This window comes from Sphaeramia orbicularis, chromosome 21 (assembly GCF_902148855.1).
Source record: "Sphaeramia orbicularis chromosome 21, fSphaOr1.1, whole genome shotgun sequence".
Classification (NCBI taxonomy): domain Eukaryota; kingdom Metazoa; phylum Chordata; class Actinopteri; order Kurtiformes; family Apogonidae; genus Sphaeramia; species Sphaeramia orbicularis.
In genome coordinates this window covers 16,197,911-16,219,876 of record NC_043977.1, presented here as the reverse complement: position 1 = coordinate 16,219,876, position 21,966 = coordinate 16,197,911, and the positions used below count along the sequence as shown (strand labels likewise).

At 34.8% G+C, this 21,966-nt stretch overlaps 1 protein-coding gene across 1 annotated transcript in view; it reads right to left on the bottom strand.

Annotated features, from left to right (window-relative positions):
* cps1 (carbamoyl-phosphate synthase 1, mitochondrial) overlaps nt 1-21,966 on the bottom strand; it is a 118,752-nt gene that overhangs the window by 32,072 nt on the left and 64,714 nt on the right. Inside the window, 5 exon segments of the mRNA XM_030125521.1 lie at nt 4,861-4,928; nt 11,154-11,348; nt 17,427-17,608; nt 19,155-19,218; nt 20,403-20,468. Coding sequence (XP_029981381.1) covers nt 4,861-4,928; nt 11,154-11,348; nt 17,427-17,608; nt 19,155-19,218; nt 20,403-20,468 — 575 coding nt within the window.

Sequence of the window (21,966 nt, the reverse complement as noted above, 5' to 3'; positions counted from 1 at the left end):
GAACTCCATTATGCACTAAAACCTTATTTTCAGTGACACTGGAGCTCTGGTGAATATACAGAGTGTCATCACGACATCTGCTGGACAAAAATGTCACTGCATGTTCTGAGGAGCTGCAGTGAGAGCAAAGTCCATTAATCATCATAACTAAAATTGGGCTTTACTCAGTTACCAATGAGTCTGTTAATTAGTTATTAAATCCATAATTTTTCACTTCACATCCCAGCCACTTAGGACCACCTTGATTTTGTTTTTGTTTTTTTTTTGTCTGTTTAATATTTTGTTATTGCTGTGGCTCGATTCAGCCCCCTTTTTTTTTTTTTTTTTTTTTTTTTTTCCCTTAAAGAAAGGGGAAGTGGAGGTTGTGACTCATGATACAAAAAAAAAAAGAACTGGCAGAGATCCACAGCTTTGTTTCTGCTAATATCTATGATTGGCTTTCCAGGAAACTGATGAACTGGTTAATTTAGAACTAATAATGGTGAACTGGAACTGCAGGTTAACCCTTAAAGACCCTCTGGTATTCTGGTATTTTTGTATCAGTTCTCTTACTTATCACCATTTATTGTAATAAATTTGTATTTTGCATTTTGTCAGTGAAAATCCAATACTTTCCTTTATTTAACCCATAAAGACCCAGTGCAACTTTGATGGAAGTTCCAATGTTTTTTTTCCTCTATATTTAACTTTTCTTTCATGATTTAGCACCATTGATTATTATTATTATTATTATTTAGTTTTTTTTTATTGATTTATGTCGAACATGGAAATGATACGAGCTTCCTGATTGCAACTAATTGACTTCTTTGCACAACATAATATAGAAATGAAAATTCAAGGAAGCATAAAATAATAACACAAAAAAGAAAAAAAGTCATTCGAAAAGGAGTGAGAAGAAGCATAGCCTATTAGCTCTCACCCCTTTGTCTAAACCAACAATATGTACATATATATATATACATACATACACACATATATATACATATACACATACATACATACATATACACATGCATACATATATACATACATACATACATATATACACATGCATACATATATACATACATACATACATATATACACATGCATACATACATATATACACATACATACACCCATACATATATACACATACATACATATACACATGCATACATATATATACACATACACACATATACATACATACATACACACATACATATATACACATACATACATATACACACACATATACATATACACATACATACATACATATACACATACATACATACATATATACACATACATACATACATATACACATGCATACATATATACATATATACATACACACATACATATATACACATACATACATATACACACACATATACATATACACATACATACATACATATACACACATACATACATACACACATATATACACATACATACATACACATACATACAGGGTGGGGAAGCAAAATGTACAATATTTTGAGGCAGGGATGACCAATTAGTTTATTGAAAATCATGAGAATGTATTTGCCACAAGAAAATTGACATAATAGAAAATGTTTTTATTCTATGTGTCCTCCTTCTTTCTCAATAACTGCCTTCACACGCTTCCTGAAACTTGAGCAAGTGTTCCTCAAATATTCGGGTGACAACTTCTCCCATTCTTCTTTAATAGTATCTTCCAGACTTTCTGGTAATAGTTTTGCTCATAGTCATTCTCTTCTTTCCATTATAAACAGTCTTTATGGACACTCCAACTATTTTTGAAATCTCCTTTGGTGTGACGAGTGCATTCAGCAAACACACACTCTTTGACGTTTGCTTTTCTGATTACTCATATGGGCAAAAGTTTCTGAAAAGGTATGGATAATAGTGTTAGGTATGATTATGACATCAATATATGTTTGGTTTCAAAACAATTGACGTAGTGCCTGCTGAGAAAAAACAACTAAATGTTCATTGTAAATTTTTCTTCCCCACCCTGTATATATACACACACACATACATACATACATATATACACATACACACACATATATTACATACATATACACATACATATATACACACACACATACATACATATATACACATACACACACACATACACACATATATACACATACATACACACACACACATATATACACATACATACATACATGCATACATACATACACACATATGTATACATACATATACACACACACATTTTTCAAACGCCTCAAAACACCTCCGGACGGCCAACTCTAATAACCTAGAACAGTTCTTGAACAAATTTAGAAAATTAACCGAAATACACACATATATACACACACACATACATACATACATACATACATACATACATACATACATACATACATACATACATACATACATACATACATACATACATACATACATACATACATACATACATACATATCGAGGGCCAAAAAACAAAACCTCCTATCTGCAAATTTTTAGATTTTGAGTTTTCACATGAAATGGTGAGAACAAGGATGACTCCACATTTTCAGTCTATCTGCAAGATAATCTCGCCCTTTCTTATGACATGAAGGTCACCTGACAACAACAACAAAGACCATACTATTATAAAACTAAACAATCAATCAATGACAATTTTATTTATATAGCGCCAAATCATGACAAAAGTTATCTCATGACACTTTACATATAGAGTTGGTCAAAACCAGACTCTAAGCCAATTTACAGAAACCCAACAGAATCCTCCAGGACCCACGCTTTTTTTGTTTCCTGAAAAAAGTGATTTTTTCAGACAGGAGGTTTTGTATTTTGGCCATCGATATACTGTATACATACATACATACATACACGTATACATATACACATCCACATATATCGTCATATATATATACAAATACATTTACATATACATACATATTATGACATTATCCTCTGTATTTTGTGTTCAATCAGTGAACATCAGGTATTTTCCTTTATTTTTGATTTATTAATCATGTGGATGTTCATAAAAGCTCAGATTGTTATTATATCTATTCTATATTATATCTATTATATCAAGAAGCTCTTGAAGACCCAGCTCTTCAGAGAGCACCTCCTGTCCTGGCACTTTTAAACATTCCATTTTAAATGTATTATTATGTTTATTCTATTGTTTTACTTGGTATTTTTATTTCACTGTTGTTGTTTTTTTTTTTTTTATAATTGTACAGCTGTTTTTATGTCTTTTTAATCTATTCTTGTATTTTAGTCTATCATTTTGCTATTTTTATTCTTCTGTATGACACTTCTTTTAATTGTACAGCTGTTTTACAGTTCTAAAAAAAACATCATGGGAAGGAATGCTTCTAGGACTCAAAAAAAGTGTGTTTGAGCTGCTCTTTGGAAAAGGGATTCATGAAGTAGATAAACAGGAAGAAAACTGCAAGACACACTCTGTAAGCATTAAAATACTGTTATTTTCACGGCATCTTCATGTGTAGACCTTAAAAAAACACTTAAAGGCTTAAAGCCGAAACGCATTCAAGTGTTTTTTGGCCAACCCTCCTGAACAGCCTATAAGACATTGTGACGCTTCTGACAAAGGCTACAGGAAGCAGCTGAAACTAGTAAAGCAGGTAAACAAACTGTCTTAACTCCTGTCTTGATAAATGAATTATCTACAATAATTTAACTGGTTGGGTTTGGCCAAAGGAGCAGAGGTTACCTGTGGTCTAGGGTGGTCCAACAATCATGGTAAGAGATAAAGTTTCAGATAACCTCAATTAGAACCCAGCATTAGGTTTTGGCATTAAAAGATGATTTAGGAAAAAATTTGGAAGAAAAAGGAGATGTTTTAGAGGTTGCACAAGTTGCTGAAAGTTTCCTGGAAATTGACTAATTCTGCATTTTCAGCATAGCCGAGCTGACCTGCTAAGAGAAGCAGCAGTCCTATCAAAACCAAGGTTTGAGTGCTTCATCTAGCAATATATGTATGAAGTAAGACCGCCCACATCTTTGGTACTTGAGTGAAGAATTGGTTGGCCTGGCATTCTTCAACTCCAGTGTGACACGAGCAGAAGCAGCTGATGGTTGACAACATGATGAAAAATGAAGGTTCAGAGGTTCCACTAAAGTGTTGTGATGCCCTAATCAAGCAGATTATGAAGGGAAGCAGATCAGTGATTTTGTCCCCACCAGCACCATGCGTTTCTTTGAAACTTTGGATCTGCCACAAACATTCTTCAGAATTCCTCCAGAAGACTGGGCTAATGATGAAGACTTTCAGAAGGATGATAAAATTGTGCATTTCAGAAAAGTTGTCAACGATGTTGCTGAAAGAGGGGTGGAGCTTATTCAAGACTTCAACTGTAGCCAAAACTAAAAATGAAGATCACAAACAGTACTGGCTCCAAGTTGTCAAAGAACACAGGAACATTTTTTTGTAATTTCAATAAAGCAACAGACTTTGTTGGACTTTCTAAGTAACATTTTTATGCGAGTTGCAGTTTGATTTTGAGAATAAAATTACAAATTATTCTAATATGCCTTATTCATTTGGCTAGTTATGTTAGCAATCTTCACGTGTCTTGTGCAACCTCTAAATATTAATTAATTTGCATAAAATTTGGACCACAGTAATTTGGCCAGATATGGAACCAAATACAGTGTTCTAATCCAGAGAATCTTTAAAAAAAAAATAATAATAATAATTTTTTTGGACCACCCTACTGTGGACTGACTGACTGTTTTTACTAAATCCTACTTTATTACAAGCTCCCTCTGGATAGAAGAATATCCTGCCATTGTCCACACATACCACCATCTCAGCTGTAGAAGCTAATAATGTCCTCTAAATCATGTCCGCTTTGGGTTTTATCTTACCTCAGAACATACGAGGGGCGGAGCAGACAGGGGTAGCCCACTTGGTTGGCAAAAGAGAAGGCATCGTCCTGTGAACGGAGAGGAAAGCACAACAGATGGCATGAGCTTTAGGTTTCATTTAAGCAAAGACAGGGGATCTCATTAAAAGTATGTATTAAGTGTTTGGGTTGTGTGGTTTACACATGCTTAAAAGATAGAATTGCATTAATTACATGAAAAAATAAGTTATAAATCAGATGTAAAAATTAATAAGTAGTAAAAGTAATAGATGTGGTAATAATGGAGGACGTTCAAGTGTATGATATGATTGGACTACATCAGTTTTGCAGAGTTAAAAATAAGAAAAACTCCAGCACACAATGGATTAATGAGGTAATGTCCTTTTTAAAAGCAGAGAAAATTTGATATTCAAAACGAGGAAACTTGAACAAATTCTACAATAAATGGCAACCGTTTATGGGGGGTTTTTTGTTTGTTTTTTCCCCCCTCCCTTTTTTTCTTTTTTTTTCTCCTTTATTCCTTATTTATTTATTTTCTTATGTTTATGTCACCAGTTTAATTATTTTATTCAGACTATGTCTTAGTATTCTTTTTGTTGTATTGTTTGTCAGGTTTCATTGTTATTTGTTCCTAAAAAAATATACAAATCTGAAAGTAATGGTGTATACAAACCGGGTTAATGTTGACATCAGTGTGCCATGGTATTGGCATATACCTTTCATTTTCTTGTATACACATCAATAAAAATATGAAACAAAAAACAAACTTTTCTTCATGTACAAATATGTTCACTTAACTTATATTCTTCCTAAAGTTTTTCAAAATTTCTTTATGTTGTCTTCTGTTATTCACAACTTTCTGACACGATTTTCAAGCAAATTTTATCTTCCGTACCGCCGAACTTCAGTCTGTCAGTATTCTCTGAAATATTGTGGACCGAATCTGTGGAATAATCCAAGACCTGAACTTCAATCAACATCTACTTTATTATTGTTTAAAAAGCATCTGAAAAAGAAAAAGATTCATGAAAAAATGTAAGGCTGTATATCACTTGATTTGTATTTGACGATTTGTAATGTGGATTACATTTTTATTGTTTTTACTTCAGTTTATTATTTCAGTTATATTGTATTTTTTAATTCTTTTTTTGTGTATTGTTCATTGCGGGGGAGGTATTCATATAAGCCTTCTTTTTTTGGCTTCTAACCTCTCCTGCACAATTTTGTTACTTGTTTGAATGTTGTTGTTGTTGTTTTTTTTCCATTGCTGTTTTTATTTTGTGCAAATAAACAAATAAAAACATAAAATAAAAAAAACAAGGGTTTGATTGTTTTTTGTGAAATAAAAATAAATAAATAAAAACGCCAGAGCAAAAATTATGGCCAGTTTGTACATCCAATGTGAGTTATGCCACTGAACTGAGGACAGCACATTATGACACCGACGTCTAACTGATTTATACAGCTTCTATTACTGCTGGTTGGAAGTCGGATAGATCTGAAACTTTGCCAACACGTCTGATTGCTCAAGCGACTGAAGAGTTGTAGAGGTACAAATCACTTTTCAGGGAACAAAGACAAAAAGAGTGCTTAAGCAGCACAATATAAAAACACACTCCGGTTCAACATATATTAGGATTTCTAGTCTCAAAAAGGACAACACTGTATTGGATATCCTATTTTTTTTTGTTTGTTTTTTTTTAATTTTTTTACAAGGACACCGTGTGCTGCTAAGAATCTGTGTATATAGATGAAGGAAGGTATATGATGTTCAAAAAGATCGGAGCCACTAGAGACTGAAAAGAAGAAGAATCAATAACAAATCAAAAGGGTTGTTTGCCTTCATCCTCACAAAGCAGTCGCACCTGTAGTAACAATCGTCTCTCAAGGCCCATTCCGCTGCTCTTAATTCACCCACATGCACATTTTAAAGGCTTCGCACCTGAAAAGGGTTTACGCCATAAAACTGCCGAGAAATGAAGTATTCAAAAGTAAAAAGTGCTCCGACAGACAGAAACTGGGGGCTTCAATTCATCTGCCTTTTTCTTTTCTTTTTTTTTTTTTTTTTTTTTCTATTGCAGTTCATGTGAGGTACGAGAGAAGAGAGTAGGAGTCATGGAAAGAAAGTCTATCTAGCGGTGAGGAAAAGACTGTCTGTCCTCCTCCTACTCCTCACTATCATTACCATCACCGCTCCTTTTCACGTCTGCATCTCTCAATTCGGGTCTAGTCTTTTTCTTCTATCATTACACACTGTTTACTCGCCAGGTGGAGGACCATTAACAAACACAAAATAGCTTCCGAGAATCGAAGGTACCGTCTCCCCACGGCCGTGCTGGAGTTATTCCAGCCCAATAAAAACAAACAGTTTCTTCGGGATCAGCGGGGGAAACAGAATATGTATGATGGTGACTCTGGAGAGACAGAAGTTTATCTGCGTGTACAGCTAATCGCACCGCGGTAGCTTCACTATATTCCAATAGCGGTGATGGAAAAGACGTATTTTGGCGATGGCTGCAAACATATTTTAGTGCCTCATGTGATTCACTGAGGTCTTTTATTCTGGTGTGGCCTCAAGCAGGTTAAGAGGACAAAACAACAAAAGGACAAAAAATGCTGGACCAAACCTGAAGTAGTTGGGTGTAGTGTCTGTAAAAATAAAGTGAAATGCTTGCTCACAACCCAACCAAGAAGGATGTAAGGATGTAAATAGGGCTGTAAGAAAATATCGGTTCTGCAATGTAGCATGATATTTCATTTCACAATACTGTACTGATATTAAGAAGTACTGTGTCGATATTTTTAGGTACTTATTCAAATGCAGATATTGTGGAGATTCATTTTGTTTTTTCTTTTTTGTTTATTTTTTATTTATTATTATTTAACTAAGACATCTCCAAGAGAAACTGAGAAGCAGACACCAAAAAGGTGCATATATAAATGTCGTCTAAAATTGACGATATTTTTAGGTATTTATTCAAATGCAGATATTGTGGAGGTTCATTTTTGTGTTTTTTTTGTTTTTCTTTTTTGTTTATATTGTATTTATTATTATTTCACTAAGACATCTCCAAGAGAAACTGAGGAGACATCAAAAAGGTGCATTATATACACTAGCGGCATTGTACCCGTGGTGTCATTGTACGATAGCGTGCTCCCGTGGTGCAACAGTGGCATTGCACCCGTACGCCCTCCCGTGCTGCAACATTGGGACACGCATCGGACACCGAAACGTCCATTATAGTATAAATGTCATCTAAAATTGACTATATTTTTAGGTATTTGTTCAAATGCAGATATTGTAGAGGTTCATTTTTGTTTTGTTTTTTGTTTTTTTCTTTTTTGTTTATATTTTATTTATTATTATTTAACTAAGACATCTCCAAGAGAAACTGAGAAAGAGACATCAAAAAGGTGCATTATATAAACGAGCAGCATTGTACCCGTGGTGTCATTGTACAATAGCGCCCTCCCGTGGTGCAACAGTGGCATTGCACCCGTACGCCCTCCCGTGCTGCAACATCGGGACACGCATTGGACACAGAAACGTCCATTATAGTAGGATAATATAACCTAAATGTCGTCTAAAATTGATGATATTTTTAGGTATTTGTTCAAATGCAGATATTGTAGAGGTTCATTTTTTTTCTTTTTTGTTTTTTTCTTTTTTGTTTATATTTTATTTATTATTATTTAACTAAGACATCTCCAAGAGAAACTGAGAAGCAGACACCAAAAAGGTGCATATATACATTATATAACCTAAATGTCTTCTAAAATTGTAGATATTTTTAGGTGTTTATTCAAATGCAGATATTGTGGAGGTTCATTTTGTTTTTTCTTTTTTGTTTATATTTTATTTATTATTATTTAACTAAGACATCTCCAAGAGAAACTGAGAAGCAGACACCAAAAAGGTGCATATATAAATGTCGTCTAAAATTGACTATATTTTTAGATATTTATTCAAATGCAGATATTGTGGAGGTTCATTTTTGTGTTTTTTTGTTTTTCTTTTTTGTTTATATTGTATTTATTATTATTTCACTAAGACATCTCCAAGAGAAACTGAGAAGGAGACATCAAAAAGGTGCATTATACTATACTATATTATACTAGTGGCATTGTACCCGTGGTGTCATTGTACGATAGCTCCCTCCCGTGGTGCAACAGTGGCATTTCACCCGTACGCCCTCCCGTGCTGCAACATCGGGACACGCATCGGACACAGAAACGTCCATTATAGTAGGATAATATAACCTAAATGTCGTCTAAAATTGATGATATTTTTAGGTATTTGTTCAAATGCAGATATTGTAGAGGTTCATTTTTGGGTTTTTTTTGTTTTTTTCTTTTTTGTTTATATTTTATTTATTATTATTTAACTAAGACATCTCCAAGAGAAACTGAGAAGCAGACACCAAAAAGGTGCATATATAAATGTCGTCTAAAATTGACGATATTTTTCGATATTTATTCAAATACAGATATTGTGGAGGTTCATTTTTGTGTTTTTTTGTTTTTCTTTTTTGTTTATATTATATTTATTATTATTTCACTAAGACATCTCCAAGAGAAACTGAGAAGCAAACACCAAAAGGTGCATATATACATTATATAACCTAAATGTCTTCTAAAATTGTAGATATTTTTTGGTGTTTCTTCAAATGCAGATATTGTGGAGGTTCATTTATGTGTTTTTTTGTTTGTTTGTTTGTTTTTCTTTTTTGTTTATATTGTATTTATTATTATTTCACGAAGACATCTCCAAGAGAAACTGAGAAGGAGACATCAAAAAGGTGCATTATATACACTAGCGGCATTGTACCCGTGGTGTCATTGTACGATTGCTCCCTCCCTTGGTGCAACAGTGGCATTGCACCCGTACGCCCTCCCGTGCTGCAACATCGGGACACGCGTCGGACACAGAACATCCATAATAGTAGGATTATATAGCCTAAAAGTCGTCTAAATTGTCAATATATTTAGGTATTTATTCAAATGCAGATATTGTGTAGGTTCATTTTTGTGTTTTTTTTTTGTTTTTTCTTTTTTGTTTATATTTTTCATATTTTGATCATGTGACCACATCTGTTACTATGCTTCAACCTGCTCGGACACAGTCGCAGTTAAAAAACTGGACCGAACAGAGAATGGAAAGATTTCTTCACCTGCCTGACCATGCTAAGACATCTGCAAGAGAAACTGAGAACCACACGCCAAAAAGGTGCATTATATACATTAATATAGCCTAAATGTCGTCTAAAATTGATGATATTTTAAGGTATTTGTTCAAATGCAGATATTGTGGAGGTTCATTTTTGTTTTTTTTGTTTTTTCTTTTTTGTTTATATTTTATTTATTATTTAACTAAGACATCTCCAAGAGAAACTGAGAAGCAGACACCAAAAAGGTACATTATATACATTATATAGCCTAAATGTCATCTAAAATTGTCGATATTTTTAGGTATTTATACAAATGCAGATATTGTGGAGGTTCATTTTTGGGTTTTTTTTGGCTTTTCTTTTTCATTTATATTACATTTATTATTATTTAACTAAGACATCTCCAAGAGAAACTGAGAAGCAAACACCAAAAAGGTGCATTATATACATTATACAGCCTAAATATCATCTAAAATTAACATTTATTTACAACATAGTATAACAAACTATTACATAATCAAAAACAAATGAATTTTAGCAAAAAAATGTCTCTGTTTTGAATGTCTCAGGTCGCCAGAAATTTGTGATGTTAAAATGGGGTCACGAGTCAAAAAAGGTTTGGAACCACTGCTTTAGTACGTCCTCTTCTGGACCTTTTAGTTAACTGATATTAACACCAGCCCACACTCAAACAGCAGTTTTCCTAATCTGTTTTCTGTCCGTTATTCACATTATTTGGACTCTAAACAGATGTTACTACATCATTAGAGATGCAAAAGTTATGTGTTATGCTGTATAAATGTGAGACGGGGGTGGATTTAATATGTTTTCTTCTTCCCACTCCTTTTTGAGCAGTACATATTGAATTTATTTTGTTATTACTAGTGTACATGACAGTTCCTATTCTGTCTCGATCATCTCAGATATTAGTTCCTTGTACACATAAACATGTTTATTTTTTCTCTTCTGCTCAAAACAAACAAATAAATGAATAAATAAATGGTAATATACCTCAATGCTGGATGCAAACTGCTATAGAATGAAAAACAGAATAAGTAGAGGATGTATTCTATAGTTACTTTTCAGGAGTTACCACTCTATGAATAATTAATTTGTGTCTTCTCACCAGTGAGCTGAGGGCTCTCCATGGGGCCTGAGCCACGCCGAGGTCATCTAAGATACTGGAGAAGATGGAGCGCTCCTCAGCCCGGTCAATCTGCAACGGGCTGGTCCCAAGAATCCTGACCCCGTTCATGTGCAGCGGGGCGGCCAAGTTATTGGGGATCTGGCCTCCAACTGACACAATGGTACCAGTGCAACCCTGAGGAGGAGGAGGAGGAGGAGGAGGAGGAAGAGGAGGAGGAGGAGCAGGAGGAGCAGGAGGAGGAGGAGAAGGAAGAGGAGGAGGAGAAAGAGGAGGAGCAGGAGGAAGAGGAGGAGCAGGAGGAGGAGAGGAGAGGGGAGGGGAGGGGAGGAGAGGAGAACCGAGCAGAGGAGAGGAGGAGGAGAAGGAGGAGGAGAGGAGAAATGAGGAGAAAAGAGGAGAGGAGAAACAAGGAGAGGGGAGGAGATGAGAACCAAGGAGAGGAGAACCGAGCAGAGGAGAGGAGGAGGAGAAGGAGGAGGAGAGGAGAAATGAGGAGAAAAGAGGAGAGGAGAAACAAGGAGAGGGGAGGAGATGAGAAACGAGGAGAGGAGAAACGGGGAGAGGAGAAACAAGGAGAGGAGAGGAGAGACGAGAAGAAAAGAAAAGAGGAGAGGAGAAACAAGGAGAGGAGAGGAGGAGGAGGAAAAGGAGGAGAGGAGAGACGAGGAGAAAAGAGGAGAGGAGAAACAAGGAGACGACGAGGAGAGGAGAAAAGAAGAGAGGAGAAACAAGGAGAGGAGAGGAGAAACAAGGAGAGGAGAAAAGAGGAGAGGAGAAAAGAAGAGAGGAGAAACAAGGAGAGGAGAGGAGAGACGAGAAGAAAAGAAAAGAGGAGAGGAGAAACAAGGAGAGGAGAGGAGGAGGAGGAAAAGGAGGAGAGGAGAAACAAGGAGAGGAGAGACGAGGAGAAAAGAGGAGAGGAGAAACAAGGACAGGGGAGGAGATGAGAAACGAGGAGAGGAGAAACAAGGAGAGGAGAGGAGAAACGAGGAGAGGAGAAACAAGGAGAGGAGAAAAGAGGAGAGGAGAGATGACGGGAAAAGAGGAGAGGAGAAACAAGGAGAGGAGAAAAGAAGAGAGGAGAAACAAGGAGAGGAGAGGAGAAACAAGGAGATGAGAAAAGAGGAGAGGAGAAACAAGGAGAGGAGAGGAGAAATGAGAGGAGGAGATGAGAAGAGAAAGGAGGGGAAACAAGGAGAGGTGAAACAAGGTAAACCAAGGAGAGGAAAGATGAGGAGAACGAAGGGAGGAGAAAAAGGGAGAGAAGAGGAGAGGAGGAAGGAGAGGAAACAAGGACAGGAGAAATTAGGAGAAATAATCCGAAGAAAGGAGAAATGAGGAGAAATGAGGGGATGAGAGGAGAAGAGGAGAAAGGAGGGGAAACAAGGAGAGGAGAGAAGAAACAAGGAAAACCGAGGAGAGGAAAGATGAGGAGAAACAAGGAGAGAAGGGAGAAAGGAGGGGAAACAAGGGAAGACAAGGAAAAATGAGGAGAAACAAGGAGGGGGGTGGATAAAAACAGAGAATTGAATAATGAACTGAAGAACTGAATTGAACAACATGAAATAAAAACTACAGATGAAGGGGGAGGGGCGGTCTCCTGCTTCAGCCTTAAACCTGTGCTTCCATTCACTCACTCACTGAAACTGTGACCCAAACCCAAACAGCTGATCCTGGTGTTGAAATGAGTTCAGTTCCGTACGTTGGGGTTCACATGACAAAGTGTCTACGCTGCTTTTAATAACACCACGCTACCCCTTTTCCTGTCTGGCTGATCCGGGGGGGATGCTGTTTCCATGGCAATGCCAGGTTGTATCTCTTCATTATTCATGGGCCTGCTCTGCTGCTCCTGTCCAGGGTTTATCTCTGTGCTCTAATGCTGTATTTATCACACATAGACAAAACCAAAAGGGGGCTCCAGCGAGGTGGGGGGGGTGAATGGTAATGTCATCTACCTGAACAAACAAACACTTCATCACATTGATCTCATTGGGACTTTAACTGGATTACAGTTCATCTGCACAGGAAAGTCAACGGTACATAAACATCAACAGGCGCCGACAAATGCGTACACGCAGAAAATATTCGGAAAACTGAAAATTACCGAAGCCCTTGAGCATGTTTGGGAATCTTCAAGTCAGTAGGGCTCCACACATTCATACTAGAGGTGTGTATTATCGGCAAGAATCAAGCGATACGATACAAATCACAATGCTAGGATCATGGTACGATATGTCACGATACTGTCAAAAAGGAGATTTTTTTGTTTGTTTCTTTTTTTTTTTAAAGTGATTATTTCCTTAAAAATTTGAATTAAAGCAGAAATATGCGCAAATACTAAACACATTTTTATTTGATCACAACAGGATCTAATGCTATGTCACAAAATTATCTGTTTTCTGTGTTAAAACTTAAATTATGTTTGACAGACATTACAGTTTAAGATCCTGTTCAAATAATTTCTTTATTTTTTTGTATTGTACTTTTGGAGATGCGCAATGAAGATAAATAAAAAAAATTGATCAAAAAAAGAAAAAGAAAAGATCCTGTTCAAATGTTCATATTCTATTAGTTCATAACTAACATCATAACATTATTTTTGTCAAGAAAGGAACTAACATGATTTAATAAAAGAGTGTTAAATAATAATAAACAAAATATAAACAAAAAAGAAAAACAAAAATGAACCTCCACAAAATCTGCATCTGAATAAATACCTAAAAATATTGATACAGTACTTCTTGATATCGATACAGTATTGTGAAATGAAATATCGCGATTAATTGCAGAACCGATTTTTTCTTACACCTCTAATTCATACTGCAGAATATCAGTGAAATCGTTTATCACCTGTGTAAATCTTATACCTAGATATTATAGGCCCTAACATAGACCCCATAATTAAACTCCAAAATAAAGCTGTTTATCTTCAATTAAGTAATCCATTTTTTCTAGGATCTGGTATATTAAAATTTTTTGATATTGTTTATTTAAAAACAATGAAAATTATGTTTCGTGCTAAAAGCAAAAGTCTTCCTGTTTGTATTCAGAAAAAAAATGAGTTAAGAGAAGGAGATCATAATTTAAGACGGATGTTTGTGTTTGAAACATGTAAAGTAAGAACAAACGTTAATAATATCACTAGTCGCTTTTCCATTGACCCTAAAATTGCGCAAATATAACTTGAGCATAAAAATTTACCTAATGGAAAAAACGACAATTTCGCCAAAAGTCTCATTTTTTGATTAAAAGTTTTTGCGCTGGCAAGAGGTGGTTTTTCGGGCGTAGCGCAAATGGTATATCACGCAAAACTGCAACTAGAGTCAGGTGAATTAAAAAACTGGATGTTGATGTACGTTACAACAAGCGAAGAAGAAACATGTCGCGGTATGTGTGGACACACCAATCATGTTTTAATTTCGTACGAGATAGAGGGGTAATATATAATAATAATGAATATATCTGTAAATCAACACCATATTTATGTTCGTCACCATCATCTTCTTGTGTCATCTCGCGATAATAAATAAACAAATCTTCGCATTTGTGATTTAATGGAAAAACCGACATTACGCGCCTCTGTTTTTTCAACATTTAGTAAATATCAGTAAAGTTTTGCGCAGATGTCCAATGGAAAAGCGACTATTGTGTTTCTGTTATTGGTGTCAAACTATGGAACCAATTTAAGTATGAAGTGAAGCTAGCTGTCGAGTTTTAAAAAAGCTTTAAGTTGTCAAAGTCTCAAGGGCTATGAAAGTACAATGATCTCTAAGTGACTCTAATGTAGACTAATTTGTGTTAATGTTCTATTTGCTGCAACTTCAGGTGTGGAGTTGGAGTAAGGATGGGAGTAGGATGGCTTCAGCTTCTTCCTTTTTCAGTTACCAATTATGTACATTTTTATGTTAATTTTTATATGTATGTGTAACTGAAATACAAGTATTCATTCATTCAACTGTGTTTTTACTAGTTTGTTTTTTTTAAAGTTTGTGGATACTGCTGGAACCTGTAAATTTCCCTATGGGATGAATAAAGTATCTATCTATCTATCTATCTATCTATCTATCTATCTATCTATCTATCTATCTATCTATCTATCTATCTATCTATCTATCCATCTATCCATCTATCCATCCATCCTCATTCATATTATCCGACAAATACAAGAAAATATGACCTTTCTCATATCAGAAAATAGGCCAAACATTGCACAGTAATAGGAATAGATAGTAAGAACAGGTTCAGCATAAACAACCAACAAATCCACACGCCTGTAACTAAAGGAACCTAAGCTGGTGATGCTGGAAAGCCTACGGTGTTTGCATAAGAAATGGCCCAATTAGGATCCATTTAGAGTCTCCCCAGTTTCCCCGAAACAGAGAAAAGGGTTTATTTGGCTGTTTTTAATGGCCATGTCCATCCTGAAGGATGAGGTAGAAAAAGCTGTGTGCCTTTCCGGTTTCTGAGTTTGTATACGTTATGAATCTATCAACAAAAAGATACGCATCAACAGAGAGGTTTTGGAAATTGTTGGTGATGATTTGTCTAAGCCTTGAGTAAAGATGTTTTTTTTTTTTTTTTACCTCCTTTAATATGGATGACTGCTCTGTGGAAACACCATGATAAGTCACAGTCAGGCTGCTGTTAAATTTCTGCTGTTATTTATTTGGTGTTGGACACAAAATTATCCCTATATTACTGTTTACTGATAGGACTGCAATATTTCAACTATGTTCCATTTAACCCTTTATCGGGCAAGTGACTATTTTTGGTCATTTCCACACACATTAGAAGACAGTAGCAGCAACAGTTACAGTAAGGACAGAGTACATGTGTATACATGTGTGTACATGTTTATATTTACTTCTTGGTTTTTTGGCACTTATGGGGAAGTAACCAAATATGGTAACTTCATTGACACTGATTTTCTACATGACAATGAAAAATTCTGAAAAATTTCACACAAGTAATAAAGTTGTGTTATGTCCTCCAATTACACACTATGGTTGAAATTTTGAGAAAAAATTAGTGAAAAAAAAAAGTGAGTAGTTTCATGAGAGTGAATGTTTGGAAAGTGACAGTTTTCTGCTGTCATTCTGGGTTCATTTTATAAACTCTCATAAATAAACTAAATTTATTCCAAATATATTGATATTTGAGTATTATATTATTTATGCCATATTCTAAACACAGTGTTTAAAATGAAGAAATACATATATCTATGCAAAATGAATTTTAATATAATGTTAATATTATTTGTATGTTGTAAATATTGTTAAAAATGTATATGATATAATAATTGAAATAAAAAATGTTTAATTTAATATTTACTTTTGTTGTCCATCCGTGACGCTGCCATTTGTCGAAACTCTTCCTATTTAGGTGTGATCAAATATTTTTTCCCTCTAACCAATTATTAGGTTGTAAAATAGAGGGTTTAACACTGAATACATTTCTGGATGAAAATGTCATAGGAACTTCACTTTTTGGAACTTTGTAATTCTTGCAAAAAATAGACGTTAATGTTTTGTCTATCCGTGACACAGTCGTTTTTGATATTTTTCATTTAAAAAGATTTGAAACTAAATTTTACCCTTTGAGTCTGTTTAAGATGGTATTTAGACCTTTACAATTATGTGTAATATTTGTGTTAAACTTGTCTGGTTCAAAAGTTATGAATCAAAAAGTAGTGGGCTGTCCATCTGTGACGCCCTAGAGCATGTTTGAATTAATATATGCACAAAATATGAAGTTTATATCTTTAACCAAGAGTAAGCAATGGCTTCTCGAACTTAGCATAATTTTTGTTTACCGTGTTTATACAGTCAAATCAGTGTCACTCCCCATTTCCAAAGCGTCAATATCTGAGAATATAAGGCTGATATTTTATGAGGTGTTTACGAGGACTAATATTACTTTCCAGAACAGTGAAGCAAGTCGGAGATGGTCAGTTGGGTAATATGTGTAATATTTGTATTAAACTTGTCTGGCTCAAAAGTTACAAATCAAAAAGTCCATCCATGACACCTTTGACCTTGCCCACTAATAGATCACTGATTAAGCAGTGTGATAGACCAGGGGCTGTACACGTGGTGCATGATGGGATATAAACTAGGGAAGCTACAATAATAAACGTCAGAGCAAAGAGTCAAAAATATATCAAAAGAATCCATGAAAAACTGGGGGAAAATGGAACAGAAATCCCTAAAAACATGCATTTTCCATGTGAGCTGTTTCCGTGCGTGTGCTGACCTCCTGTTGGGTGATGTCCAGGATTCGTTCCAAGGTCAGCTCTTCAAAATAAAGACGGTCACACTCGTCAAAGTCCGTGCTGACCGTCTCTGGGTTGTGGTTGACCACTACAGTCTTCTTGCCCATCTGCCTCAGGGCTCTGATGCTCGACACCGCACACCAGTCGAACTCAACACTGCTCCCTAGTGGATTAAAACAGGATTGGAGGATGACGTTTTTTGCATATTTTTATCTATAATTATTCATTCACTCACTCATTTTCCAAACTGCTTATTCCTTGTGAGGGTTTAGTTTAGTTTATTAGGCTATTATATCGTGGACAACCCCAATTAATTAACTATATCAATAACAGTAAAAAAAACTATATATTACAGCACATTAATTAAAAAAAAAAGAGAATTATAGGGGATCTGATTATGGTTCAGTTACCAACAGGCGAAGGCAGGATAATTTATAACGAATTAAACAAAAACAACAACATATTAACCCTCAAAAATCTAAACAACAAAAACTGTTTACTGAGATAAAATGTTTGATAACTTTTGATCCACTAATCCGATCAATACACTGAAATAATTTGGGTAAAATGCGGTTTCTCAGCTTTTCAGCAGCATCAGATTTGATCCATTTGGATGTTTAGAGGCTCTGTACTGAACGTGGAAACACCATCATCTTCTGCAATATTGATTTACCAATAAAACCCATGTACATTAGTCGCTTTTCCATTGAACGTCTGAGCAAAACTTTACCGATATTTACTAAAGGTCGAACAAACAGAAGTGCGTAATGTCTGTTTTTCCATTAAATCACAAATGCGATGATTTGTTTATTTACTACCGCGAGATGACACGAGAAGTCATTCCATAAACATGGCGAAAAACATAAATATGGTGTTGATTTACAGATATATTCATTATTATTACTAGCGGCATTGTACCTGTGGTGCCATTGTACGATATCGCCCTCCCATGGTGCAACAGCGGCATTGCACCCATACACCCTCCCGTGCTGCAACATCGAGACACACGTCGGACATGCGTTGGATACAGAACATCCATTATAGTAGGATATACTGCCCCTCTATCTCGCACTAAATTAAAAAATGATTGGGTTTCCTGGTGTGTCCACACATACCGCGACAGGTTTCTTCTTCTTCTTGGCTTGATGTAGCATCCATCAACATCCGTTTTTTTAATTCACCTGACTCTAGTTGCAAAAAAAGGTCTTTCCATTGCAGTTTTGCATGATATACCATTTGCGCTACACCTGAAAAACCACCTCTTGCCAGCACAAAAACTTTTAATCAAAAAATTAGACTTGGTGAAATTGTCGTTTCTCCATTAGGTAAATTTTTATGCTCAACTTATATTTGCACAATTTGAGGGCCAATGGAAAAGCGACTAGCAACAGATGACAGTAGTTGTAGATGCTTGCTTTTAATTTCAGTTACTGATATATTTTGCTGAAAAAGTCACATTTACTTCCGTTTTGATGTGCTTACTCAACTACAACTACATGATCACTAAATTAAACAGAGGAAAATATTAGATTTTTACTGAAAAATGTCAAATGCACAGGGTAACATTACAATAAGTTGTGATAAATCTCTTAGGAAAGGTTAGATATAGAGAAAATTCATTTGGAAACCTCCACAAAATGTAGTTCTAGGTCTTTAAGGGTTAATACTAGAACACATGAGATTATAGAAAAGTTTTTAGTTGTACTCACCGATGTGGTACGGCCCGCAACCGAGAACCATGATGCCCTGGTCTTTGAAGTCCAGATCATGCTCCTGATGAGTTAATTAAGTGAAAAAAAAAACATTGTTAATGATGCAGACATTAATAAAACTAGTCCACAGGAAAAATGCTTCTAGGATAAAAGTGGTGAAACGTTGCACCAGTAATAAAGACAAAATGAGAGAATGGGTTTTACTCAAAGGTAGTGGTTCTTTACAGTGAAGGACCCCCTGAAATATATATTTTTAGCCAAGTACTCCCAAAACTCACTTCAGCAATTTTGATTGGAAAAAATGAGGCAAAATTTGTTCCTGTTCCAAAGGTGTCTGTTTTTATTTTCAAAACTTTGTAAACAAACAACATATATTTAACTTTAATATATTAAAAATAACAGATCTTTATAAGTGAATTTTGTGCAAAATATAAACTGCAAAAATGCCCTCTTTCATTGCTAAGAAAAATAAATTAAATGGTCATGAATGAATAACTGAACTTTTCATAAATAGAAAATAATTACTTATTCGAACTCATCTTAAATAATATAAAATAGAAATGTTCTTAAAATGTTACCAAAGTTTAAACAAGATAGCAGGCAATAATAAAAATATAAAAAATCAAAATATTGAAATGAAATAAGGTCAGGAGTGTCAATTTTATTATACTTATATGAATGTATTTATTGTGTTTTATATTTGAGCATTAATTCTCATTATTTATTTTGTATTCAGGACATGATGACTTATTTAATTTATTTTTTCCCAAAAAATTTCAAGTACCCTCCAGGCTTCTTCAAAGTACCCCTGATCCTCTTGTGTGATTAGTATTTGTTGGTTGTTCAATGGTTCTTCGTGTTTTTGTTTGGGTTTTTTTTTACAGATGTTTTTTTTAAATAGTGCTCTTCTTCCACTTTGGGAACCCCTGCTCTAAGGCAATGTTTGTTTATGAGCTTGAAGTTCTACCTCAAAACTCTGTCTGTATATCAGAATATGTTGATTTTACATGTTAGATCCAGTATATGATTTATATTCTATTATATAAATATGCAAAAACCTCCTGTATATATGTATGTATTAAGTGACAAACCGCATTTTTGTCATTTGTTTTCCAGGTCATCTCAAAGTATGTAAGATTTAGCACATTTTATCACTGAAGATAATAAATTCCAAAACAAATGGTAAGAACCTGAAATTACTACCCATGGGCTTCACTAGTGTCCAGATTCGTACCGACCACATACCTGTCCGTGGTAGGTGCAGTAGAGGTAGTTGGTCATGGCAGGATACTCTGCTGCCAGTGTGTCGATCTGGAAATACAGATGAAAACAGTCATTTCATAAAAAAAGACAATAAAAAGTTGGTCTCAAGGATATATGGAAGTATACAATCTTCTAAAAATCATTCTACAATATCCATTAAAGAAAAATGGGAGAGGGAGTCAGAAATACAAATATCGGACGAGACCTGGATGGAAATATGTGAGACACAAGCGACCACCGCAAACTCTAGATCCTTAAGAGAGTTTGGCTGGAAGAATGTAGTGAGATTTTTTATAACTCCTAAAATAACAGCACTCCAAACAGGCACACAGAGCCGAGGCTTTTGTTGGCGAACATGTGGAAACACTATGGCCAATCACTTCCTGAAAAAAAATCTGTAAAAAAAAAAAAAAAAAAACATGAAGAACCGTTGAACAACCAACAAATACTAATCACTGATCAGGGGTACTTGGAAGAAGCCTGGAGGGTACTTGAAATTTTTTGGGGAAAAATACATTAAATAAGTCATCATGTCAAGAATACAAAATAAATAATGAGAATTAAGGCTGAAATATAAAACACAATAAATACATTCATATAAGTATAATAAAATTGACACTCCTGACCTTATTTCATTTCAGTATTTTGATTTTTTATATTATTATTATTATTATTGCCTGTTATCTTGTTTAAACTTTGGTAACATTTTAAGAACATTTCTATTTTATATTATTTGAGATGAGTTTGATTAAGTAATTATTTTCTATTGATGAAAAGTTCATTTATTCATTCATGACCATTTCATTTATTTTTCTTAGCAATGAAAGAGGGCATTTTTTCCGTTTTTGGGCCTGTCTGAAAATCCAGTCATATTGGAGGGAGGTGGCAACCGAGATAAATAAAATAATAGGGATGGATTTAGATTATTCTTTTGTTACTTTATATCTTGGTAAAATACCGGAAACAGAAGGATAAATACTTATTGAAGATACTTTTGGCAAGTAGTAGGAAAGCTATAACCCGAAAATGGTTGCAACCCGACCCTCCAACTTTGGACCTCTGGCGTGGGATTATTAAAGAAATTTACTGTATGGAGAGACTTACTTTTGCTTTAAGACTTGAGTTGGAGAAATGTACTGAACACTGGGAAAAATGGATTGTGTACGCACCTTGATTAATACAACCATAATTGTACAATGATGTATGTGTTTATGATGTAAAAGAACATTTTAAGTTTAATTGTAACATCCATGATGATCTCATGTTCATTGTTTGTTCTTTTGAAAATAAATAAATGAAAAGTTAAAAAAAAAACAAAACAGTCATTTCAGTCAAATTTGTTCATAATTACAGTGTCTTGTTCTTTTTTCTATGCGGTGGATCCCTTCCCCACCACAACCTTGTGTTAATAGTTTTCGTTATTTCGTGAGTTTTTGTTTCTTAAGTCACAGCATGTATTTTATTTAAACATGCTAATTTAGGTGCACACGTATTAGTTGATGTTTGAATTATTTACTTACGTTTGTTCTTGAGTTCCCAGACAAAA